The sequence below is a fragment of the Cucurbita maxima genome, unplaced genomic scaffold (assembly GCF_002738345.1).
Source record: "Cucurbita maxima cultivar Rimu unplaced genomic scaffold, Cmax_1.0 Cma_Scf00006, whole genome shotgun sequence".
Taxonomy (NCBI): Eukaryota; Viridiplantae; Streptophyta; class Magnoliopsida; order Cucurbitales; family Cucurbitaceae; genus Cucurbita; species Cucurbita maxima.
In genome coordinates, this window is record NW_019272022.1 from 4,412,700 (window position 1) to 4,438,443 (window position 25,744).

General features: G+C 37.9%; 5 protein-coding genes and 1 pseudogene across 11 annotated transcripts in view; 5 read left to right on the forward strand and 1 right to left on the reverse strand.

Moving 5' to 3' along the window:
* The window catches only part of LOC111480849 (ER membrane protein complex subunit 7 homolog), a 4,202-nt gene extending 788 nt beyond the window's left edge, over positions 1–3,414 (forward strand). The window contains exons 3-7 of the mRNA XM_023126046.1: positions 1,131–1,239; positions 1,527–1,590; positions 1,680–1,796; positions 1,904–2,012; positions 2,986–3,414. Of these exons, the coding sequence (XP_022981814.1) occupies positions 1,131–1,239; positions 1,527–1,590; positions 1,680–1,796; positions 1,904–2,012; positions 2,986–3,080 (494 nt within the window). The 3' untranslated portion in view covers positions 3,081–3,414. The remainder of the gene's footprint in view (positions 1–1,130; positions 1,240–1,526; positions 1,591–1,679; positions 1,797–1,903; positions 2,013–2,985) is intronic.
* Positions 3,415–3,875: 461 nt separating this feature from the next.
* Positions 3,876–9,292, forward strand: LOC111480820 (annotated as a pseudogene).
* A 1,900-nt stretch (positions 9,293–11,192) lies between these two features.
* LOC111480821 lies at positions 11,193–19,197 on the forward strand. 3 transcript variants are annotated; one of them, XM_023126001.1, is made up of 12 exons: positions 11,193–11,438; positions 11,557–11,759; positions 13,033–13,214; positions 13,297–13,581; positions 13,666–13,724; positions 13,806–13,842; positions 13,923–13,994; positions 14,900–15,227; positions 15,302–15,941; positions 17,734–17,843; positions 18,536–18,648; positions 18,766–19,189. In XM_023126001.1, exons 1-9 carry the CDS (start codon positions 11,312–11,314, stop codon positions 15,683–15,685), a joined length of 1,677 nt encoding a protein of 558 aa, XP_022981769.1. In that variant the 5' UTR covers positions 11,193–11,311; the 3' UTR covers positions 15,686–15,941; positions 17,734–17,843; positions 18,536–18,648; positions 18,766–19,189. The 3 variants fall into 3 exon arrangements, with proteins under 3 accessions (XP_022981769.1, XP_022981770.1, XP_022981768.1); XM_023126002.1 differs by lacking the exon at positions 18,536–18,648 and having other exon boundaries at positions 18,766–19,197; XM_023126000.1 differs by having other exon boundaries at positions 17,734–18,648.
* Positions 16,530–19,215, forward strand: LOC111480822. Of its 4 annotated transcripts, none has more exons than XM_023126005.1 (3): positions 16,530–17,302; positions 17,734–18,648; positions 18,766–19,215. In XM_023126005.1, the coding sequence occupies exon 1, from the start codon at positions 16,614–16,616 to the stop codon at positions 17,253–17,255; it is 642 nt and encodes a 213-aa protein (XP_022981773.1). In that variant the 5' UTR covers positions 16,530–16,613; the 3' UTR covers positions 17,256–17,302; positions 17,734–18,648; positions 18,766–19,215. The 4 variants fall into 4 exon arrangements, with proteins under 4 accessions (XP_022981773.1, XP_022981774.1, XP_022981772.1 ...); XM_023126006.1 differs by having other exon boundaries at positions 16,530–17,269; XM_023126004.1 differs by having other exon boundaries at positions 17,447–18,648; positions 18,766–19,203.
* Positions 18,551–20,316, forward strand: LOC111480783. The gene is made up of 3 exons (XM_023125950.1): positions 18,551–18,648; positions 18,766–19,069; positions 20,212–20,316. The coding sequence occupies exons 1-3, from the start codon at positions 18,551–18,553 to the stop codon at positions 20,314–20,316; spliced, it is 507 nt and encodes a 168-aa protein (XP_022981718.1).
* On the reverse strand, positions 20,078–24,132 carry LOC111480486 (protein TIFY 8-like). 2 transcript variants are annotated; one of them, XM_023125555.1, is made up of 8 exons: positions 23,421–24,132; positions 22,580–22,770; positions 22,433–22,483; positions 21,890–22,332; positions 21,710–21,797; positions 20,727–20,898; positions 20,407–20,509; positions 20,078–20,311 (listed from the first exon to the last, which is right to left on the reverse strand). In XM_023125555.1, the coding sequence occupies exons 1-7, from the start codon at positions 23,659–23,661 to the stop codon at positions 20,427–20,429; spliced, it is 1,269 nt and encodes a 422-aa protein (XP_022981323.1). In that variant the 5' UTR covers positions 23,662–24,132; the 3' UTR covers positions 20,078–20,311; positions 20,407–20,426. The 2 variants fall into 2 exon arrangements, with proteins under 2 accessions (XP_022981323.1, XP_022981322.1); XM_023125554.1 differs by having other exon boundaries at positions 20,111–20,509.
* Between the last annotated feature and the right edge of the window lie 1,612 nt (positions 24,133–25,744).

Consider the following 25,744-nt stretch of genomic DNA (forward strand, 5'->3'; position numbering starts at 1 on the left):
TTTTTTTTTTTTTTTTTTTTTTTTCTTGAAGAAAGTTGTTTGTTGGAAAACGAGAATTACAGAAGAGGAAATGAAGAGAAGGTACTTTAACCTAATTTACATTGATAAGTAAGGAAGAATAATTACCAGAAGCACTTCGTAGTGTGGCAATGGAAAAAAAATAATATCTTACATCTGACCATGTTCTTATCGCTCACAGATTCCTATCTAATGAAATCTTCCCACCTCAGTGAACTTAGGCCTTTTCCTTGGCAGGTATTTCTGAATAAGATCACTAAACCAATATTGTGTGGGAAACACAAAATAAACGGTGAATTTCCCCAAAATTGCCGACCAAAAGTGTTGGAGATGTTCTTCAGATCTTGTTTTTTGGCAATGGCAAGAACAATCCACCCTCCTTCCAATGTTCCATCAAGCTCCCCTCCCATGAATTCTTTTTTGAAATATTGCAGAAATGGACAGGAACATCTTTTTTTAATTAGAAAATAGTTAGGAAGGCTGGTCAATCCTGGTAATTAATGTAAATCTCTTCCCGTAGAAGTTAGCTAAATTTCACTGAAATCTTTCTGCCATAGGTGTCCAAAAGTCCTTTCTTCCACGGTTGCCTAGATGGTTAAGGTCGAAGTAAGTTATGGGCCGAAGAACTGCAGCATGTCTATAGGACTCTGCAAGATTATCCACTTCATCCTTGAGATAATTTTCCCCCTCCACCAGGAACTCAAGGTGTCCACATTAAAATAGTGATGTTGCTTTGATAATTCTGGTATACATTATCTGCATCTAGGTAGTTGGATTGAAATGCGAAAAAAAAGTTTTTCAGATCCCCGCCTTACTAATTTGTAGATCCGCATAAATCTGTCATTTTGGAGGAGAGGAAAGTCGGCTATGTTTAGGGTTTAGGGTTTAGGGTTTGTAGCATTTGTATTCTTCACTCGTTTCACATGAGGCATGTACGGATGTAGCTTTTACCTAGCATTATGATGATTTATTCTTATTACAGGTTAGCATTATGAAGATTAAAATTGTCAACTCAACGATATTCGGAATGAATGTTAAATTTGCTTGAGATTTTATGATTAGATGGTTCTGGTTATATTCTGAGCTAATTCATCCTATTGAGCTTTTGGCAGGCAACGCTCTTAAAGGGTATGGGCTTCCTGGAAAAATATCGAACATTAAGGTCATACTTGATGGTGGCCAAAGAATTACCTACTTGAGACCGGACGGATATTTTTCATTGTATCCTTTATATGCTTTGAGTTAATCGAAACTGCCTCGAAATTAAGGAGTTATATTACTTTTAGCCTTATTGGTTTGCTCCTTTTGTGAATTAAATTATCTGCACTGGTCATTTATATAATTCTCAATTGGATATAGCGCTTGATTTTAGCTTGTTTGTTGCTTTACGGTAGTTAGTGTTAATCGTTTTGGAGAATTACCCAACAAAATTTGGCCTTACTAATTTACAAACAGGTCTCGTGCAAATTGTTTCTAAGGTTCATTGTAATGCCTTAACTTCTTAAAAGCTATAATGTGCCAGCAGGAACTCATCTGATTGAAGTGGCTGCATTGGGCTATTTCTTTTCTCCTGTGGGTTTTCATTTTCTTCCATTAGCTCTCTCAGACTTTCTAAAAATCCGGTTTCATGTGACTCATTTTTCTTGTTCATTTTATATTAGGTTCGAGTTGATGTTAGCGCTAGAAACCCAGGTAAGGTTCAGGCCGCCCTAACAGAGAACAGGCGGGCATTGAGTGAGCTTGTTTTAGAGCCTTTAAGAGATGAAGAGTATTATGAGGTTTGTTCAGCATAACCTCCTCTTTTTATTTTCCTTTTCATGGACTATAGATTATAGAGTTTTATCCTCTTGATTTCACTTTATTTCTCTATCTCTTCGCATTACAGATTCGAGAACCGTTCTCCATAATGTCTGTTGTGAAAAGTCCCATGGGTCTGATGATGGGATTCATGATACTTGTTGTATTCCTGATGCCCAAGTTAATGGAGAACATAGGTACTTACTCATTTTCTCATTAGCCGGTTATCAATATCTTCACATTCTATTTATGATTCTCAAGCTTGAACTAGCTGTAGAATGGGTATGTTCCTGATTAATCTTTAGACACTTGGGTTAGAGGATTATTGGGAGGGAGTCCTACGTTGGCTAATTTAGGGGTCGATCATGAATTTATAAGGAATACATCTCCATTATATGAGGCTTTTTGAGGAAACAAAAAACAAAGCCAGAGCTTATGCTCAAAGTGGACAATATCATACTATTGTAGAGATCCGTGATTCCTAACATGGTATCAAAGTCATGCCCTTAACTTAGTTATGCTAATCGAGTCCTCAAGTGTTGAACAAAGATGTTGCTAGCCTCGAAAGTGCAAAGTGACTTAAGTGTCGAACAAATGAGGTATTTTGTTTGAGGGCTCCAAAGAAAGGAGTCGAGCCTCGATTAAAAGGAGGCTGTTTGAAGGCTACATAGGCCTCAATGAAGGCTCTATGGTGTATTTTGTTCAAGAGGAGGATTGTTGAGCATTGCTGGGAGGGAGTCCCATGTTAGCTAATTTAGGGGTTGATCATAGGTTTATAAGGAATACATCTCCATTGGTTTGAGGCATTTTGGAAAAACCAAAAACAAATCCATGAGAGCTTATGCTTAAAGTGGCCAATATCGTACCATTGTGGATATCCGTGATTCCTAACCCTTGGTCACTGTGATAGATGATTATTTCTCATGCCAAATTTTTTGGCAAAAGTTTCAAACTAGTTATGTTGCTAATATCTTGCCCTTCTGATGAACCTGCAACTTCATTCGGTTCATCATAACAAATCGAATGGGAAAGTTCATGTTATTGGTTCCAATCAGCAATGTCTTGATCTGCCTCGAGACAGAAAACTCGAGCTAATTCAATTCGATCATATAAATGAATGAGTTTCTTCCCATCTCTGATTGCATGATTTTGTGATGTCCCAATGATCAGATCCTGAAGAAATGAGGAGAGCACAAGAAGAAATGAGGAACCAAGGCGTCCCGACCTTATCAAGCTTGCTACCCGGGGCTGGCCGGAGCAGTTAAAAAGGTCGATTTCGATACCGACTACATCCCCAGCTCAAATGCATCCAAGTCCTGCAGGAAGAAATCGGGATTTCTAACACTCGGAAGCAAATGAGCGTAATCATCTAGTTGCTCCGATAATACCATTCTGGCCAAAACACAACTGGGATAAACTCGACTTGTTTGTGTTCGTTTTGATTATGATACGCATCATCATCATCATCAATTAGACATTAGTTTGGTCTGGATTTCATCATCATTCTTAAAACGAGTCTCTTAGTAGAGTTATGTAAACGACCATTATCTGTCACCCATTTTGGATGAAACATTATTTTGATACTTCATTTTTATATTACTTAATATTTTTCCTTTTTATTATATACATATATATATTAATATTTATTTAATAATTATGCTGTGTTATTCTTAAAAATCACTCAGTGAAAATTATTAATACTACTGATTTATTTTTTGTTTTTGGTTTTTTAAAGTTGTGTTTATTTTCTCATTTTTTTTTATAAGAAATTATTTTTGAACATTGAATATTTGTTTTAATAAAAGTAAAAAGTATTAATATGTATTTTAGGGATTTAAAATTTTGGGAGCACTTAAAATTTATTTTAAGAATTATTAAAAAAATAATTATAGAATTAAATAAAATTATAATAAATATATGTGTATATATATATATATGTGTGTGTGTTTGTGTGTATTATAAGAAAAAAAAATTAAATTAATAGGTGTCTTTGCGAGTCAACTCGTGAGTTAAAAGTCAAGAGTTTGCATCGCAGATAACGTATTGAAGTAGCGCCCAGAAGAGGAGGGTAAAGAGAGGACCAAAATCCAAGAGCGGAGCGAAAATGGCTTCCCTCCTAAAGCTCTGCAACCCATTAATGGTAACTCGATTCTCTCCGATTTCAGTCTCTCAGGCGATTCTCCTCCGCAGAACTCGTCGCCATTTTCGTTTTCCGTTCTTCAAGTCCGCGAGATGTTTCACTACTTCTCTGAGCTTATCTCAGCATCCGGTTAATGAGGAGAATCACAAAGAAATCGGCGGCGTTCCGCGTCAGTGTACCTCGTCGGAACTCTGGCTGCACAACACAATGAGTAGGAAGAAGGAGCTGTTCAAGACCAAGGTTGAAGGTAAAGTGGGCATGTACGTGTGTGGTGTCACTGCCTATGATCTCAGCCATATTGGCCATGCGCGTGTTTATGTTACTTTCGATGTTCTATATAGGTATTGATTCTTTCTAAGTGTTACCTTAACTTTTTTTTTTTCTTAATTAAACATTTGTGTGATGATTTGTTACTCCGTGTTGAAATGTTAGCAGGTATTTGAAGCATTTGGGATACGAAGTTCTTTATGTTCGCAATTTCACCGATGTGAATGACAAAGTAAGTGAATCTTCTAAAATTGTGTCTTCATATGAAATTTCATTTTTCCATGTTAAAATTTCCGTTTCCCATGCACGTATGTTGCCTTTTACTTCTGGGAAGTGAGAATAAGAATAACAAGAAGACCGGGAATGAATGTGGATTGAATTTCTTTTTGCTCGATTCTTTGATTTGTTGGTACATCTTCTGTAGTGAATGGTGTTCCCTGTTTTTTGCTCATAAAGAGTGAAAGGGAGTATCAATTGTAAAGATAGATGGATAGAGAACTACAACTCGTAGTTACATTTGAGTACTTAATGAAGCTTAATTTTTAAGTAAAAATTGATGCAAATCCTACATGCGTTGAAGATAGATTCCCGTTGTCACTTTTGTTCCATTCCATGTAGGTAACCGGAGCATTTTACACCTTTTTAATGCTTGATATGATCATGTTTCTTTATCTTGGTACCAACTTTTTTCATAATGCTATGACAGGATCCTGAGTCTGCACTTTTCAAATTCTGTAGATAATTGTTAGAGCAAATGAGTTGGGGGAAGATCCGCTTAATTTAAGTAAGCGTTACTATGAAGAATTCTGTCAAGATATGGTGTCTCTTCATTGCTTGCCACCTTCAGTTGAACCACGAGTTTCAGACCACATGCTCCAGATCATTGATATGATAAAACAGGTAAAATTTTATGTTAAGTTTTCTTTGATTTGTGGTCTTCATCCAAGTAATTCCTAACTAGTATTTGTGTGTTCGAACCTTCAGGTGAGCTTAACAAGAAAAACCCTCAAGATCTCTTAGGTCTTGGCCTTAGCATAGGTGCGAATGCCCCTACATTAGTGGGAGCTCCATCTTATCTTGATTCTCGACAAGCCTTAAAGCCATCTTTTGTTTCAATAAGCATATATTATTGAGTTGTTGTCTTCTTTTATGCTCTGTGGGTATTACTCTTGATTCTCAAAGGGGAGGCATGCATGACAAGCATTAATTGTTTCTGTTGTGTCATGACAGATTCTTGACAATGGATATGCCTATTGTGTTGATGGTGATGTGTACTTCAATGTGGACAAATTTCCAGAATATGGACTATTATCGGGACGAAAATTAGAGGATAATCGAGCTGGAGAGCGGGTTGCTGTGGACTCCAGGAAGGAGAACCCTGCTGATTTTGCATTGTGGAAGGTCAATCTAGTTGCCTTGTATTATTGTTAAGTGTTGCAACTTGCATGCATACATCAAACTATGAGATTCTCTGAATGAAAGAGATGGATAAATTTGTTGAATTGAAGATAGATAAAGAAAAGTCAACAATTCTTGGTTCATTTTTAGGTACAGATCAACTGCCTTATCAATGTAACTGACAAAGATAAACACAGCACTTCAATATTGTATGATGATTCGCCCTACCTATCTTTCACACATCTGTGTCCTGTTTATGTATTATTATTGAAGTCCTGTGCTAACATGCAGTCTGCAAAGGAGGGGGAGCCATTTTGGGAAAGTCCATGGGGTCCTGGAAGGCCTGGATGGCATATAGAGTGTAGTGCCATGAGTGCAACATATCTGGGGTATTCTTTTGATATACATGGTGGAGGGATGGATCTTGTCTTTCCCCACCATGAAAATGAAATTGCTTAGAGTTGTGCCACTTGCAAAACGAGTAATATAAGCTACTGGCTACATAATGGTTTCGTGACTATCGACTCAGAGAAAATGTCTAAATCTCTGGGGAACTTTTTCACCATTCGGCAGGTAGACTCAAATCTTTCATTCAGACTTCCCCTTTTCCTTCTTTTATTTTTCTCATCTTTTTAAACATTATGGAAATCCATTGCAGGATCTGATTTTTGTTGTTTCATTTTGTTACAAGAATCGGTTTCCAATGTTAGTACTTCAATTTCCAGGTGATAGATCTTTACCATCCACTGGCTTTGAGGCTTTTCTTATTGGGGACACACTATCGTTCTCCAATCAACTACTCTGATTTCCTGCTTGAAAGTGCTTCAGATCGTATTTTTTACATCTATCAGGTACGATAACATACAATTTTTTAGTTTAATCATCTTTGACGCAACTCGATTACTCTCATAGGGTTGTAGCATAGAATTTTCATCGTGAGAAATTATATTTATACAGCCGTTGCAACTGTTATCATCAGACACTTGCAAGAACAAGCGTAGGCTGTGTCACAATCGTACTTTTCTTGGCAACGGACTTTGCGATTGTGCGGATCTCACTCCCAACACCGAGTGAGTTAAGCCAACTTGGATTTGCATCGCCTACGGCCAGACAACGTATGCTCCTCTGGCCCCGTTTGAGAAGAAGGTTTTAGAAAGCGGGGGCAGAGAGATTTTCGAAAGCGAGTTTGAAAGTAAGAATGAGAGAAGATTTGAAAGCAACGTTATATAACTATAGCAAAAGGAAACACAACGGCTTAAATAACATATAACTTTCTGGGTAGGGAGATTTTGACAACTATTCGCATCCCCCTATAGTACATTTTGAGGTGATTTAGGTCTGGCAAGCCTAGACGTGATTCACCGAACAGTCATACAAAATCAAGCGGAGGAGTTGACAACTAGTCACACCCCTCTAATAGTACATTTTGAGGCAATTCAAGTCTGACATGCCTAGACATGATTTCGCCGAGTAGTCGTACAAAATACAATAGTAAGATAATACGACATAAAATTAAATAAAGAGTTCAGCGTGGCATGGGCAACACGCCCTAGACAAGCATGACCGTGACACTATGCACATGAAAACATCATGATGTTTCAATATGTACAAATATCCTCGCATAAATTTAATCTGTTCGACCCACCCTTTTGTTCTTGTATCATAATATAAAATGCTCAGTGTCTTAATTCAGTTTCACTGAATTTGAATGGTTGCAGACTCTTGATGACTGTAAAACTGTTATTAGCCAGCAAGATGAATCAAGTCTTAAGGGTTCCATTCCCCCAAGTTTGATGGAAGAGATCAACAAATTCTACAATGTTTTCCTGACCTCGATGTCCGATGACATTCACACTAATGTGGTTTTGGCAGCGTTATCAGATCCTTTGAAAATTATCAATGATTTGTTACATACTCGTAAGGTATTTGATACAAGTGTAGCTTGATTCATTCTGATACAGTCCATCTTTATCTGTTTGAGTTTTTAGTATAGACATGCTTATCTTAGGCTTCAGTGAATGTAATGTCCCACATTGGTTGGGGAGGAGAACAAACCACCATCTATAAGGGTGTGTAAACCTTCCCCTAACAGACGCGTTTTAAAGCTTTGAGGGAAAGCCTAAAAGGGAAAGCCCAAAGAGGACAATATCAACTAGCGGTAGATCTGGGTCGTTGTAAGATCATTGTCTTCTACTAATGAGATTTGTCTAAAAGATTTTTTCGAGATTATGTATTAGTTTAAGATTGAACCGGAAAGATAAAATGATGTTTTTGTTCGAGTCAATGAAGTAGTGTTGGAGACTAAAGGATCTTGTTTATACTCACTTCGGTTTAAAAACCATCCCCCACGTCTTTCATATATTCTATCCTTTGTAACATGCGTAATTCTAATTCATACAGGGCAAGAAGCAGAAATTTCGAATTGAATCTCTTGCAGCTTTGGAGAAGATAATAGGAAGGCTGTTGTCCATTTTAGGATTGATGCCTGCAAGTTATTCTGAGGTAGAAATGGATTCATGTCACTGTATTCAAATCCTGTAACATTTTTGGGGACTTGACTTACGAACCTCACTTTTCAGAAACGGATAATGGCAAAAACTTTTGTTTTTTTTTTTTGGTTAACACAGGCTCTGGGACAGCTGAAGGAAAAGGCTTTGACACGTGCGAAGATGTCGAACGAACAAGTACTACAGAAAATAGAAGAAAGGAATGCTGCAAGAAAGAACAAGGAGTATGAAAAATCCGATGCAATCAGGAATGATCTAGCTGGTGTTGGAATTACTCTCATGGATGGCCCAAATGGAACAACTTGGAGACCAACTATTCCTCTTGCACTTCAAGAACAGCCGTCTGCTTCAACTTGAATGATTTCTCGTCCAAGAACACCATGTTTTCTTTGTAAGAACAAATATCCTTCCATTTCTTCCTTTAGAATTTTTTAAGAATAGAGGAAAGTTAAACATATGACTTACTTGACGATTATTGTTCGTTACTGAAATCGCCCTTCATATCGAATGACAATAAACACACTACCTGATATCTGTACTTCTGGTGTTTTCTATTCCATCAGTCCCTTCAAAATACCATTTGAACTCATTTCACATAATACATATTTTCTTAGAAACTCATTTTTTTAACATTTGAAAGCAAACCCATTAAACCTCTTAACTTGTATCTTTGATGGGATGAATGATTTTCAGGTAATTGCCAGTGCTCCATGAATGACATCAACAAAGTCCGCCAATCCTTGGAGCAAATCCCATTTCCTTCACTTATGCTTGGGATAATCCCTTCCCTTTCCAGGTCATTGGCTCCACAACTTTCTGTTCTTAATTTCCAGGTCAAAGGAAGTTTTAGCTTTTCCATGTGTGGTACAAAGTTGAGCTTCAAGATAGAGGTACGTGAAATACATTTTAACTTACCTATGATGAATTCTTAGTTAAACTTATAGAACTTAGTTTGTCAATGGTTACTATACGACACATTTCTTTTATTGCATTATTTGAATAGGGAGGTTACGAGTGTATCAAGTCACAGTTTTGATTTTAGATTTGTCGAGAATTAATCTTTTCACTTTATGCAAATTCTTGTGTTTTAGAACTTTCATGCTAAGTCATTTAAATGATATTGATCAACCTCTTGTGGAGTAATTCGAATCACGAGCTTTCTTTATTCTTGATCTTGATCATCAAAATAATTTGTTCCAAAAGTTTCCATTTGATTAATTCTTTATCATAACACAGTATCACATATTAAAGTGCTTTCGTTGTTGGTATCTTTCATGACAATAATAACGGTGTAAATGGAAAGTTGGATGTAAACCCTCTTTGAAAGCTGAAATGGAATAAATTTTATAAGGTGTGCAATCGAGATTCTCGTTTCTGGTGTCAAATTAGGTCGTTCCAAAAAAAAATCATAGATGGATCGTGTGAATTGTTTCTTCATTAAAATATTTTTAATAATTCTTTTGGATCGAGATATATATATATATATATATATATATATATATATATATTATCAATAGGTCCATCTGTAAAATTTAAATTCTAATATCAATATTTTAATCGTGGTCACAAAAGCTTGATGTGATCCTCTTGAATTTCAATTGGGCCTTGATGGAAACCATTGATTGTGTCAAATAGACGTAAGGCCCAGTGTTTCATGGGCCTTCTTTTTTTGCCAGAGGCCCACAAATATTCCTGGGGCCCACTTTCTCTGGTCTCCTTTAGCAGTGAGAAAACAAGCCGAAAAAGTCAAATATAGAGGTTTGAAAATCAGGACTCAATTGTCAGAAAGGACAAGTTTTGTCAGATTTCGAAAAATTCTTATAATTTAATATTGCCCGATTCAGAACCGAATTTTGGGGAAACGGGTCTGGTGCATTATTTTTATAATATTACGCCACACGTGTATAAATTCATATTATGTATTTACTAAATTATATTATTTTATAATTACGTTTATTTATACGATGATGAAAGTCTCACATCGACTGATTTAGGTAATGCTCATGAATTTATAATCAATTAATACTCTTTTCATTGGTATGAAGCTTTTTGGGAAACCCCAAAGCAAAACCATGAGAGTTTATATTTAAAGTGAACAATATTATATTATTGTGGGGAGTCATGTTCGTCTAACATGGTATCAGAGTCTGTTCGAGGGGAGGTGTTGGATAATGAAAGTCCCACATCGGCTAATTTCGAGAATGCTTATAAATTTATAATCAAAGAATATTCTTTCTATTGGTACAAGACCTTTTGAGGAAGCCTAGCAAAGCCATTGTTGGAACCGTGTTCCTCTAACAACTACGAGGTTAGAATTTTCTTATTTACATGCATAATTGAAAGAAATATATTAAAACAAATAATTGATATATTAACTAGACAATATATTTAAGCATAATTTAATAATAAAAGCATTTATTTAATTTATTACGTCAAAATTCAAATTTTTACTTTGCATTTTTTTTTTTTTTTTGGGGTATAAAAATCAATTAAAGTTAATTTACAATTAACAATAAAACAATAATATATATTGGTCCGTGTAATTTTATATTTAAAAATAAAATATAAATAAAGAAAAAGCCGAAACGAGAGGCGGAATTGGTGGGCCTTATTGGGCCTTTGCGTACTCCAAAGATCAGACAAACTCAAAAAGCAAACATTCATCGGATGTTGTGCCTGGTGGGACCCACCATTTTGAATCTCCTCTGGGCCGCACTTCTCATCCACCTGGCCCAATTCAACCCTCATCTTTTTCTGACATAAATGCCCCTGCCTTTCCCGCCTTGCCTTTTTGATGGGACATTAATTTAATTTTAAACCTAAAATTACAATTTTGTCCTTCTTATAATATTCTTCTTTTTATAATTATGCTAAATTAAAATTTTAATAAATGTTTTAAATATTATATTTGTCAATGTACTTCAACTATTTTGTATATATAATATTTTTTTTTATTGTTTTTAATAAATGTTTTAACAACGGACGGAAGGGCAATTTGGTCATAAAAAAATGCAACGATTACGAGTGTGGGACAGCAGAGAAATTAAAAGCACTCAAATAAAACTAAAATAATCAGAAGCATCCAACGTTTCGTTATTCCTCCTCGCAGCCGTTTTCAGTTTCCGGCCACCGGCGAGCACCAAGAACATCTCAACCCGGAAACTTACCTCTCTTTAACCACGAAATGCCACGTCACTGGTCACCGCCATTTTCAGTTCTAGCTGCATTTTCACTCTGCTATTCCTCTGCTCTATTTCCCTTCTCCCATGGCGGTTCTCAAACTCCCTTCTCTCAAATTCCTCCCATCTCAGGTACTCAATCACAGTTTCTTGGTCACTTTTCGAAAACATAACGTATTTAGAGAAAAGGGTTGTTTGGATTTTGCCCTTTTTTGCCGTTTTTCTTCTTTTTATGGCTATCTTTTTGTAGAGTGGAGAAATGAAGACTATTATTCTGGTGGGGAGCTTGGTTGGGGAAGTCCTAAGGGGTCTGTTGCTGAAGGGCCCGTAACGGAGCCTGTTGAGCACTCGTTGTTTGTGTTGGCAGCTGAAAGAACTCGAAGAAAAGATCCTCTTAGTGGGTTTCAAGTTTATACTAATGGGTGGAATATCAGTGACCGCCATTACTGGGCTGTAAGTATGTTCCCCCAACTCAATTTCTTATGGGAATTTGCCTTCTAATGGCTATATTTGATCGAGAATGTGATTGAATGGCTATTTTACTTTGGTTTTGTTGGTTGTTAAAGATGTGGAAACTTGGAGATGGGGCTGTTTTGTATGAGCTAAGCAAGCATATAAGAGCTTTAGTCCATATCATTTGATAAATGGTTACTTCTATAGCATTTTCTGAGGGGAATAACGTGGACTGGAGAGGGGAATGAGTGCTAGTGAGGACATTGGGTCTTGAAGGGGAGTGGATTGTGAGATCCCACATGGATTGGAGAGGGGAACGACATCCATTGGAGAGGAGAATGAGTGCTAGTGAGGACGTTGAGCCTCGAATGGAGGTGGATTGTGAGATCCCACCTCGAATGGAGAGGGGAACGAGTGCTAGTGAGGACTCTGGGCCTTGGAGGGGGGTGGATTGTGAGATCCCACATCAATTAGAGAGGGAAACGAGTGCTAATGAGGACATTGAGCCTCGAAGGGGGGTGGACTGTGAGATCCCACATAAGGGAACGGCATCGATTGGAGAAGGGAGCGAGTGCTAGCAAGGATGCTGGGCCCTAAAGGGGGGTGGATTGTGAGATTCCACATCGATTGGAGAGGAGAATGAGTGCTTGTGAGGATGCTGGGTCCCGAAGGGGGTGGATTGTGAGATCCTACATCGGTTGGAGAGGGGAACGACATCTATTGGAGAGGAGAACGAGTGCTAGTGAGGTCGCTGAGCCTCGAAGAGGGTGGATTATGAGATCCCACATCGATTGGAGAGGGGAATGACATCGATTGAAGAGGAGAACGAGTGCTTGTGAGGACGCTGGGCCCCAACGGGGGTGGATTGTGAGATCCCACATCGATTGGAGAAGTGAATGTGTGCTAGTGAGGACAATGGGCCTTAAAGGGGGGTGGATTGTGAGATCCCACATCGATTGGAGAGGAGAACGCAACATTCTTTCTAAGAGTGTGGAAACCTCTGCCTAGTAGACACGTTTTAAAACGTTGAGGGAACCCTTGAATGAGTTATTCATTTTAGTTTTACTAGCTTACTTCTTAAGTAAAGTACTTACATGGAATGATTTTATTTTCTACAATTGTATGCAATGCTTCTCTGTTTTGCTGTGACTCTCCCAAGTTTACTCGTTTTCTCATATTTCGCATCCTTTTCGTGATCGATCATAGACGATGTTTTTCCCGATAATTCTATGCATCTCTGTTCTTACTCTGTGCTTCTCTGATTTGGATACAGTCTGTTAGCTTCACTGCAGCTCCATTGTTTGCTGTTGCTGCAGCCTGGCTCTCGGGGTTCGGCCTTTGCTTATTCGTCGTTTCTCTTTGTTACTTCTGTTGTGAAAAACGCTCATACGGCTATTCTCGAACGGCTTATGCTCTTTCACTTCTCCTCCTCATTATGTTCTCCATTTCAGCAATGTGAACATCTTGCCTTTCTCTCTTCCACTTGTTCTGTATTTGGCTCAAAAAGCTTATGCATCATAATCTTTTGTCTTTTCAGCATTGGATGTGTAATTTTATACACTGGACAAGGAAGGTTTCACAATAGTTCATCAAAAACATTGGAATATGTTGTAAGTCAAGCAGATTTCACTGCTCGAAAGCTTCGGGATGTATCGGATTACTTCGCCGCGGCGAAGCAGACCGGAGTCGATCAAGTGTTCTTGCCTTCTGATGTTCAAACCGACATCGATCAAATTGAGATAAAGATCAACTCTTCTGCTAGTGTTCTTGATGAAAAAACTGTTCATAACTCAATTGACATAAAAGATCTCCTTGATTCTATGTATGTTTAGACTTCATTGCTTCTTTTCTTGTTCATATGTTCCTCATAATTCGATCATGAGCTGACGATTTTCGGATATCGCAGTCGTCTGGCTCTGATAATCGTCGCGGCTATCATGCTTTTGTTGACGTTTCTTGGATTCTGTAAGCTCTTTTCTAGCTCTTTGCTATGCTATTTAGTTTGATTCTTACTCATTTTAGTATGGTTTAACCTTTTGGCTGCAGTGTTCTCCATATTTGGCATGCAAGTCCTTGTGTACATGTAAGTGAGGTATTTGAAGTTCTGTTGTTCATTTCTTTACTTCATTTCCTTAAGAAGGTGTTGTGATGATTCTATTGCAGCCTGGTGATAACTGGCTGGTTACTCGTAACTGGGACGTTTGTCTTATCTGGCACGTTTCTTGTTCTTCACAAGTAAGTCGTGTTTATTCGATCTTGTGCTGCAAATACTTGAAGTGATGTGAGTTTTTGTATAATGTCCAAACGTTTTTCGTTGATTGAAATGTTTCTGTGAGATCTCATGTCGGTTGGAGAGGGGAACGAAATTGTTCTTTATATGGGTGTGGAAACCTCTCCCTAGCAGACGCGTTTTAAAAACCTTGAGGGGAAGCTCGAAACAGAAAGCTCAAGGAGGACAATATTTGCTAATGGTGGGCTTAGGTCGTTACAAATGATATTAGAGCCGGCCACTGGGCGATGTGCTAGTGGGGAGGCTGAGCCTCGAAGGGGGGTGGACACGTGGTGATGTGCTAGCAAGGATGCTGGGTCACGAAGGGGGTGGATGGGAGGGGAGAGGTGTCCCAAATCGATTGTAGAAAGGAACAAGTGTCATCGAGGACGTTGGGCCCTAAAGGGGGTGGATTGTGAGATCCCATATCGGTTAGGGAGGAGAACGAAACATTCTTTATAAGGGTGTGGAAACCTCTCCCTAACAAACGTGTTTTAAAACCTTGAAGGGAAGCTCAAAAGGGAAAGCCCAAAGAGGACAATATCTACTAGCGGTGGGTTTGGGCCATTACAGACGCGTTTTAAAAACCTTGAGGGGGAGCCCAAAAGGGAAAGCCTAAAGAGGACAATATCTGCTAACGGTGGCTTGAGAAAGCCTAAAGAGGACAATATCTGCTAGCGGTGTGCTTAGACTGTTACAACATCATTACTTCAAGTGCAGTGAATTTCTTTTCTTTTGCTTACAAAATGATAATCTGTTTCCCTAACGAATTCGAATTACGGGTTCATTGTCTTTTCTTTTTTCCTCATCTTATCCTTCCATAACTTCCATAGACACTAAAACCTGATATCGTTTTCGATTCGATATGTAGTGTGGCTGCAGATACTTGTGTCGCAATGGACCAATGGGTCCAGAATCCGAGCGCCTACACGGCCTTAGACGACATTCTTCCTTGTGTGGATAAAGTGACTGCTCAAGAAACCCTGGTAAAAAGCAAGGAAGTGAGTGCACAACTCGTCGATCTGATCAACGAGGTGATCACCAATGTCTCAAACATAAATTTTTCACCGAACTTCAAACCGATGTACTTCAACCAATCCGGTCCCGTTATGCCAACGCTCTGTAACCCGTTTCACCATGCGGACTTGACACCGAGAACTTGCTCTTCTGGTGAAGTAGACTTGCAAAATGCTACACAAGTAAGTCATAGGATAGGCTTCTAAAGTTCATTCTAAATAGACTGAGTACAAGCCTTCTTATCTTCATTGAGCAGATATGGGGCAACTATGTCTGCCAAGTTTTGCCTACCGGTGATATATGCATCACGACGGGGCGATTGACTCCGAACTTATACAGCCAGATGACGAGCGGAGTCAACTTAAGCTATGCGCTATTGAACTATGGTCCTACATTGGTCGAGCTCCAAGACTGCACGTTTGTTCGCCAAACGTTCGATGACATACATAGAAATTATTGTCCTGGTTTACAACAATACAGCAGATGGGTGTATGTAGGATTAGCAACCGCCTCCATTGCCGTTATGCTGTCTCTGATACTATGGATTATATACGGTCGAGAACGGCGCCACCGTGCTTATACGAAAGGACTAACTACTAAACCAACTGGGGAAGAGTTGGAGGGGAACAAAGAATCGTGAAAACTAAGTGTATGATTATTTCCACTGCTAACGTAGCTGATATTGAACGATCAACTTGTACTTTTTTCGTGTAACACGAATGTAGTATAATATGGCAAGATTGGCTTCAATGTCTAGACCTATCTTTCGTGCATTCACAACCGATACCGCTGTGTTAGCCAGCTTGGTTCTATGCTGTTGGTATGCATTGCAGGGAGTTCAAAGACGGGACGAGGGACCGGTACGAATGGCGTTTTGGAAACGGAGTCTACGAAAGGTTGGTTATTACATAGTTTGGTAAAAGTATGAGAGGGTAAGTATTTTCAATTTTTTTTTTCTTTTTTTTTAAGGGTAATAATAAATTTTTTAAAAGTAGAAATTATGTAAAGATATTAATAATACACTAATTTAAATAAATATCATTTATTAAATTAATTTTTTTAATTAATATGAACTTTATTATGGTTGGACTGTCACCAATTAGAAGCAAGAAAAATCTTTAGAGTTGCATTACGTGGAGCTCAAGCAATGGATACCGTGATGACAACGTCGGTGGCTCTAGCATTTCCTCATGCGATGGTAAAATTGAAATAATGACTCTGAAAATGGTTTTCTCGTACTTTTACGTATGTTTCATGTCAGAGGTATCTTAACACGTGGCAGATTCTCCTTCTCCTAAAAGTTGGATAAACGCCTCCTATCTTCGTCTTTCTTCCTCCTCTACCAGCCGTTGGATCAAGAATCCCAACGGTCCTTTAACCCTACCATGGTTGTGTCAACTGACTCAACTTCTTTCTAGAATTACCCCTAGTTATGCGGTTAATTACATTCTTACCCTGCTTTCTCGGATCTATAAAACCGGCCTGTGCAAATCGTTGGGTTTGCCAAACTAACGTCCTGAGGCGCCCCTAGGAGGGTAAATAATACTCGAGGCTTCTTTTTGTCTCTGATGGTGACTTCATCTTCGAAAACCAGATCCAGCGGCCCGGTGCGCCGATCACAGTCGCCTGGCGGCCGGTTATGTAACTTCCCGGCGCTGTCGTCTTTTACGTCGGCGTTTGCTTCATCCACTAGCTTAAACTTTTACTCGCATTCTTCTACTTTCCGTTCCGTTGATCACCGCGATTTCCGCAGCCACCATCATCAACCTCGATGCACCTCCCCTAGCCGTGTTAATTTTTTTTCGTCTCCTTCTCTTACTTCTGCTGTCCGTTTTTTCGTCGATAACCGTTCGATTTCTCCGAATCGGTCCGTTATTGTTTCGAGGAAAAATCGATCGGCGTCTAATGTTAAGAGGACCTGTATATGCTCTCCGACGACGCATCCAGGATCGTTCCGGTGTAGTCTTCACAAAAACGTCTCGAGTAGCGGCGGCAATAGCCAGACGGTGTCGTTTCCTTCAACCAGGTTAAATATGCGGCGATCGGCTATGGCCAACTCGCTCGTTCGAATCGGTGGTGTGGAAGGAGAGTTGGTGAAGCGAGCATTGACTACTCTAATTCGACCTTCTTCGCACCAGCAGAGGAGGAGAGGGGCATTTATACCTAGATCAAGTCGGCTCTCTGTCATGTCCAAGGTTGACGACGCTTGAATTTACAGCAGAAGGTACGGTGAGGTCTAAAAACTTTATGATCTCAGGTTGTTTGAAGAGCAACAATTTGTGAACGTTTCTGGTTTAGAATTATAGCCGAAAAGAAAACACACTACACTAAGTTGCATAATCGTTCAAAGAAGTATCTGAAGTGAAGTTCATTAGATTCAGAATATGTGACTCGGAAGCAGGACTACTGAGTCGACTCGCCGAGTGTTATTCGCAGGCTTCGTGGTTTTTTGGCAGAGGATTGAAGAAGAAGAAAAAAAGCCAACGAACTTGCACCTTTGTACATACAACATTGTTTGCTGTGGAAGGAGAAATTCAGACATTTTTACTTCGAATTGAAACCAAACGAAAGCAAAACAAAATTCGAAGATTAATTTCAACAACCAGCAACCGGCTTCAATTTGAAAATGATTTATAACACCGTTGGATGATGAGAATTGTGACCTGTTCAATTCCGTTCTATGTGCAGCCTTGGGATTCCGTGTGTGCCGCCATTGTCATCTGCTCCGATGATCGTGATTTTCGTCCCCATCGTTTCACGTGGTTCCGTTTAATCCGTCCCGTTCATTCCGGTGCCAGGTATTTATTTCTTTACTTTTGCTATGATTCGTTTATTTAGTTGGTGCAGGACGTGCCGCTTGGTGAAATAAAGTCGTCACGATTCAGGCGCTGAGTTGAAACTAAACTTAGAAGATAAAACAATGTTAAAATATTTAATAATAAATTATAGTTTATTTACCATTCTATCTCCTTTATTAATATAATAAGAGGAAGGAAAGTGTTGAATGAAAGCCTCACGGTCTAATTTAGGAATGACCATAGGTTTATAATCTATCATTGGCTAAGTTAGTGAAGATGATCGTCCCAATCCAATAAATATAGTTTAAGTTGGGTTATTAACCCATTTGAATTTGATTATTTCAAATCAAATAAATGAAGATTTATAAGTTAGGTTAGTTCATGGGTTTGTTTTTTTTTTAACGTTATTTTTATTATATTTATAATTTTATTATTTATTCTCTTGGACTTCGGCCTTCAAATGAGCTCTTCAAGCCTAGTGATTTTTTGGGTTTTATGTAGTAGTTGGGATAGCCCAAAACCTAATTTAGTGGGCCCAAGCCACGTGTCCGATTCTCCAGAGGCAGTTATTGTTAACTTCTTTTGCAAAGTGACAGTCAGAGTAACTTAAACATCTCTCGTAACCGCTTTCTTTATATAAATATCACCCCGCCCATTTTTACTCTGTTGCTTGACTATTCTTTCGAGAGAAGAAAAGAAACAGCGAAATGGGTTTGGGCATCAATTGTTCATCTTCAGTAGTTCTCCTACCTCGAGCTCCCGATTCAAATTCCTTTGATTCTTCAAAAGTTGCTCGATTGTCTGCGTAAGTCTCAATTAACTTCATCGCGATGGATTTTATATGCGAAGACGGATCAATCTGTTCACTGTTCTTCAACTTTTTTCCACGATCAATCGATTAAGATTTCTTATTTTACTACAGGAAGGACGATAGAGGAACGTGGAGAATCAGAAGTCGATGCGCTTTAGGTTTAGCGAGTTTGATTCTCGCAATTGAGTTCGGCGACATCTCCGTCGCCGTTGAAACTCAGGCTCTCGAATCGCCGCCGCAAGTTGTAGATTCGAGGCGTGTAAAGATCTCGAGATGGAGCGACAAAAGAAAATGCGCTCAATGGCGAGCCAATTCGCTCGAGATCATTGTGCCTGAGAACCTTCCGAGGCCATCGCAGCGCCGGAAGTGGGAGACAATAGCATTTACGGATGTGGAGAACGCACCGGCAGTTCAAGTAATTTCTTCCAAATTTGGCTCCAAGTACTGTTTCTCTTTATAAATATCTATTGCCTCGCCCAGAGTAAATTGTAGATACTAGCTACTAAGTCGTTTTTATCAATCACTTCAATGGCTATTCGATGACTGCTATTATTGATCAACGTGAATAATTTTCGTTCAACACAAAATTGAACATAAGATTTGAAATGAATAACTGTAGTACAGATTGGATCTATTCAGGAGGCGTAGTTGTAGTACATGCAGTACAAGCATGAATATTGAATATTAGAAATTACAAAAGTTGGGCGATCTTTCACGTTTGTTCGTTGTTGCAAGACGTCCAGGCCTAGGAAGCCCAGTGATGTTTGGGCCGCTGCTCTGAACTACAGATTGGTCAATTTAATGGTTTTCTTCGATGTGTTTTGGAGTGCTTTTAATAAGTATTTAGTCCAATCGTCTTAGTGAATTGAGTTAAATGATGAATTGTTATAATTATAATAATTTACTAAGCTTTTTCACCATCTCATGAAATGCAAATATAATTGTACAGAGATCAATAGAAGTATAACCCACAATGATTAATATATGCTCGTTTTGAGATAAAAAAATCCAAATAATAAAATAACAATTACATACAAAGTGAGATGAGTATATTTAGGGTTCATCAATCATGTAGAGTTTGTTTCTCCTATAAAACCCTAATTCGTTTTAAATGAAGACTAGGGGGTGGGAGATGTTGGCATGAAAGGATGAGAAGTACCATTTTACCCCTTTTTCATATCAAAATGACCAAAATACCCATGAAAGAAAGGGTCTTCATGATATAATGCCCAAGTATGCCCAAGTTTTCCACTGCTATTCACAATGGAATAATAAAGAAATATTTTATAGCAACCAACCAACCAACCAACCAACCAACCAACCAACCAACCAACCAACCAACCAACCAACCAACCAACCAACTTTTCAGCATCAAACAAATCTAATAATAAGAGAAGCCCATCGCCTTAAGCAAGCAATTAACTGTTATGTATATATATATGATATGATATGATAAGCTCAAAAAAGAAAATAATAATAATAATGACAATGCTGATGAAACTGGACTTGACACACCAATACTTTTTACTATAAATCTCTTTATACCCTCTTTTTAAGTTTTGGCTACATGATGTGATGATCATCACCTGCAGCCAGAATGGTGGTTGCTCCAGAATGGCCCGGGCGGGATGGGGATGGAAAGATAAGCCATCGTCGCCTTAGATAGCAATTGACTGTTGTTATTTTCAGAAAACAAGAAACCAACGACGACGAAAATGATATGATATGATGAGATTGGAACAGCAATCTTACAACTCAACTCCTCTCTTTTTCTACCGTTCAGCCTTTGGGTCTGCTGTGCAAACGGGTTCTCGAGTCTCTTTCACTTGAACGCTGCGTGGACGATTGCCTACATCTACAGCCAGAATGTTGGTGGTTTGTCAATTATTATGCGTACAAAGCATTAAAATCAACCTAATAATAATACAGATTGACATCATCAAACTTGGAAGCAATTTCTAACAAAATAAGATCTTACTCTGAATCTTGAAAACCTGATAGCTGCAAAAAACCAAGACCAACAATACGAATATATTTTTCTGTTAATCTGAACTTCTTTAAGTTAGAATCACCTGTTTGTGTCGAGATTAGAGTGTCACCAACTCCTCGACCGGTAGGTATCGTACCGTGATATGCTTTAGCTGATTGCTGGTCACTAGATATACCAGTTACATTTAATTTAGGTGCTAAGGCTGTTGACCAAGAGCCCCCATTTGATCCAGCTAAGGCCATTATAATATCAGCCTGAAAGAACCCAGCAGCAACCACCAAGATTAATGAATAATTAACAACAAAACTGAAATCCTACTTCAACGAACTCCAAAATTTTAGCTAAAAAATCTTCATTTAGGAGATCAAGCTCAAGATATGTACTCCCAAACGAAATATATTCTCCAACAAAGAACTAACATAAATTATGCATACTTCTTGACTCATAAGTAACTGGTAGGTTACGAGTGTTACGAGTGTATGTTGTCATTTGCTCATCCGATTCAAAATTTTATCATAGCAAAAATCGATAAGTTTGTATGAAGCATGAATGGCAAGCTTATCAGTTCAAAAGTCAAAGCAAACATGAAGATACTATAATGAATACTTTTTTATTTAATACCCATGAGTGTCCGTGCCAGCTTGCATGCGCTTCGACTAATCTTACGGACACATTTGGTTGTTGAGGAATCTCATAACATGCTAAATTCTAGGTATGTAGCTATATTGGATCTATTCTCAATGAGCTCTTCATTATTCTAATGACCCTTATTGCCATATGGAAAGGTTCCTTGTTGAACATACTAAATTCTAGTTTGTTGAAGCATGAACGGCAAGCTTATCAGTTCAAGAGTCGAAGCAAACATGAAGATACTATAACTAATAGTTTTTTATTCAATACCCATGAGTGCCCGAGCCAATTTGCATACACTTCGACTAATCTTACGGACACATTTGGTTGTCGTGGAATCTCCTAGCATGCTAAATTCTAGGTAAGTAGCTATTTTGGATCCATTCTCAATGAGCTTTTTATTATTATAATGACCCTTGCCATATGGAAAAGTACCTTGTTTGGAGGGACATCATCAAAAACATGAGCTTGACCACCATAGAAAATAGTCATCTTTGTGTTGTTAGAATCAAGTCCCTGCTGACTGTCACGATAGATTTAAACACAACGCTTCAATTTTTCATAGAACAGTTGAAAAACGGAACTGTACAGAACGATACGTGATCGGTAATTTACCTTGGAGGATTAGAAGATTTGTATTCTAAACCTTCAGTCTTGGATTTCTGCTTGTCACAACTTAGCAACATTTGAGAAGAATGTCTCCCATCATTTCCAACATTAATGCTACTCAAAAGTCCAGGGCTTTTCATCCCAGTTCTAGATCCTTCATCAGCAGCAGGTTGAGACACACTGGAAGGAGCAACATTAAATTCTCTGGAAGAGCTAGAACCTACTTGATGTACACGAGGCATCAACGGAATCCCGAGCGGAGAATTCTGTGCCGAGCTCGTGTTCAACGGAATAGGCCTCTCCCATTTGGTAACACTAGGATTAAATCTAGTGCCAAGAGAGTGTTGTGTGAGGGAATAAGAAGCAAATTTTGGAGGCTTCATACTGTAGTAAACTGCCTCGTTATCATTGTATCTCGGTCGATCTCCACCAGGTCCAGTTTGTAGTGTCTGATACAAGTTAAGAGAAAATCAGATCAAATGATCCATTAAAATCCTTGTCACTTCCCTGGAATGTGATTAAAGAAAACTAAAAGCTGTCAAAACCTGCCTCGTTATCATTGTATCTCGATCGATCTCCACCAGGTCCAGTTTGTAGCATCTGATACAAGTTAAAAGAAAATCAGATCAAATGATCCATTAAAATCCTTTTCACTTCCCTGGAATGTGATTAAAGGAAGCTAAAAGCTGTCAAAACCTTCATTGTATGTGACCTCTCAAGAGAGTCAGAAGGTACATGAGGAATTTGGTTTCTATATGACCCAACGAAACCAGAATCTGGATTACTTCGTTTAATCCCTGCTATCCAACTACTTTTTTCAGGTCCAGATTTCTCATTCCTTGGACTGCAGAAGGGAACCCCTTCAAGATAACCTCCCACCTGATTTTCTACCAAAAATGAAGAACAGTGTAAATGGTAAATATTTTTCAGAACATGGAGTGTGAATCAAACACATGTTTGAATTGAAATTGAGATACTGATGCAAGTTCATCCCCTCTGAATCAGATAGATTCATATCTGAAAGAGGTTGACATTACATCCAATAAGAATTCAAATCCAGAATCAGACAGCTGAAACTTGAAAATAAAGCAAAAAACCAAAGAAATTAACAATGGAGAAAGGAAGATTGCAGATAAAACTAAGTGTAATTTCTGTTTCCGAAAAGCACTTAGTGTTTAAAAACTGAAGGAAAAAGAGAGCAGGGCTAAAGAGGCCTTTCAGAAAGCTTCAAACCAATCCACTAAACTTTACATTGACATAAAGAGCAAAAGGAGACAGAAATTCTTCGTTGCAGAAAGAAAAGAAAAGTTCACACATGAAAATCAATATTTTGGAATCAAAAGAATTTAACCAAAAAAATACGAATCATTCAATCAATCGAGAGGTCGATAAAGATCGGAATATTCATCAAGCAAAAGGATAATCGCAAAGAGTGGAAGTTATCCAGGCAACGGCGAAATCGTTGAAACGAAAACCAGCAAGCGATAAATAACCTAGAACAAAGCAAATTGAAGACGATGAATGTTAACAAACTGACCAGAAGCAAGATCGGAAGCAGCGGAGAGGAGTCCACGGCCGCCGCTAGAAGAAGCCAAGGCTGACGACGGCGACGAAGCCTCCGATAAGCTTACATCCGGCGTCTTCGCGGCCGAGAGTATAGAAGCATCTTTGGTCCTAATGCCAAGAAAATCATGGAAGATCGCATTACCTAGTGGCTGAACCTGCCTCGTGCTCTTGTTCTCGCCATTGCTGCAGTAGCCCGCATTGGAATGAGCCATTAGAGATGGAACCTCAAGAGTTGTCTCTTTACGAAAGCATCCATTTCACTCTGCATAAAGAGCAAGAGTGTAGAGAAAAACAAAAGACAAGCAACACGATTTTTGAAAAGAAACATACAGAAAAAAGAGGCCAAAAGAATCAGAAGAGAGAGAGAATCAGGCTCTTTTCTCGAGATAAAAGATTCTATAGAAAATTTCCGACTCCGGCGCCGGTGAGGGATTCAGTTCCTTCCGTTCACCGGATCAGATTTGATAAAATAATGGAAAAATTCACAGAATTCGTTGGTTTGTGGGCGTCAATTTGGTGGCGCGCGAACGAAAATCAAACCGGCCTCGAGCTCATCAAAATCAAAATCAAAATCACATCGAGAAAGGAATTGTTCAGAGAAAAATCAATGATGAAAAATTTGAAGGATGAGGTCAGCTTTCTGAATTGGAAAGAAAATCCAACTCAATCAAAAGTTAGGTTTTGAGTAGCAATTTTTAGTGTTAAATTTAGATTCCTTCTATTTAAAAATATCAACTTTGTAGTTTAGTTTATTTTTATCAAACAATTACATACTCAAATTTCTTACTTTTACATAACATTATTTAGATCTTATACTTAATACACAAAAATTTAAATTTAAATTAAACCTATATATATATATATGCCTATACCATTAAATTATATAAAAATTAAGAATTAGTTGAAATGATTTCAATCCCGACTCTACCTCATATTTTAATTTTCATCACCGTGAAATTCTTCATTTCTTTAGTAGAGTACGAGGCCATAGACAAAGACAGAGACAAACGAAAATTTTCCACTCCAACAAATCCCTACACATTAAATGAACATCTCTGTCTGCGTCTTTGCTACAAAATAATATATAAATATTTAAACAATAATATTAAGAAATAAATTTTAAATGAAATTTTATTTGAATTTTTTTATAATATAATAATAAGAAAGTAATTGGATTTAGATATTATAAGAAGATATTTTTCTAGGATATTTATGTTGAAATTAGATTTTCTTTTATTTCTTGTTATCAAATTTGGACATTAATATGAAACCATTTAAACCATCAAATGTGGCTTTAAATATTCCATTATAACCATTTGAATTTCAATAAGTTTATTTTAAAATATTTATCTCTATAAAATAAGAAAAAACAAACAACATTTTGACCAAAAATTATACCTTTATTTAATTTTTCTTTTAATGCATGCATTGATGCCACATAATTATCCAATTATTACTTTATAAAAATTTCCAGAAAATGAGACCAAAATACTATTTTTTTTATAAAAAAATTAACAAAAATAAATATAAATTTTGACTAGAAATATAATACACCAAAAAGGGTCTAAAATATAATAGAAACATCCCCAACCAAACATTGATATAACTACAATTGCTAACATAATGTTCAATATGATCAAATTAAACTTCGCTCGAATTCTCGACACTTAAAATCATACGTGCTACCTTGATATAACTACAATGAACTAAACTTGAAATATCGTTGAAGGTTCAATACGATAAAGTTTAAGGTCCGTCTACTTCGAACAATCTATAGTTTAAGGTACCTTCTAATACAAGCAGAGCGTGATCTTTTTAGCCTTTTTCTAAAGACTCTCAGTGTGAAGCTAACATGGGTTGATACATGCAAATATAGCAAAAGAAAGATGAGACAGGACGAATGGTCAAAGGTTGCAATAGGACTACTATAGGAAAGCGTTCTAGGGTTCAATACAACAAAGTTAAGAGGCACCTCTACTTCTTCTAAGAAGTCGATAGCACGTGTGGGGAGATATCTAATACCGTACGAGGGTTCAATACAACAAAGTTAGAAGACACCTCTACTTCTTCTAAGAAGTCGATAGCACGTGTGGTGTGACATCTAATACCGTACAAGGGTTCAATACAACAAAGTTAGAAAGCACCTCTACTGCTTCTAAGAAGTCGATAGCACGTGCGGTGTGATATCTAATATAGTATGATACGAATAACTATAAATATAATAAAAAAGCAACGCATGCCTCAACTAAAGACTACTAAAGCCAATATTAATCAAATTGTAATCTAAACCCTTTT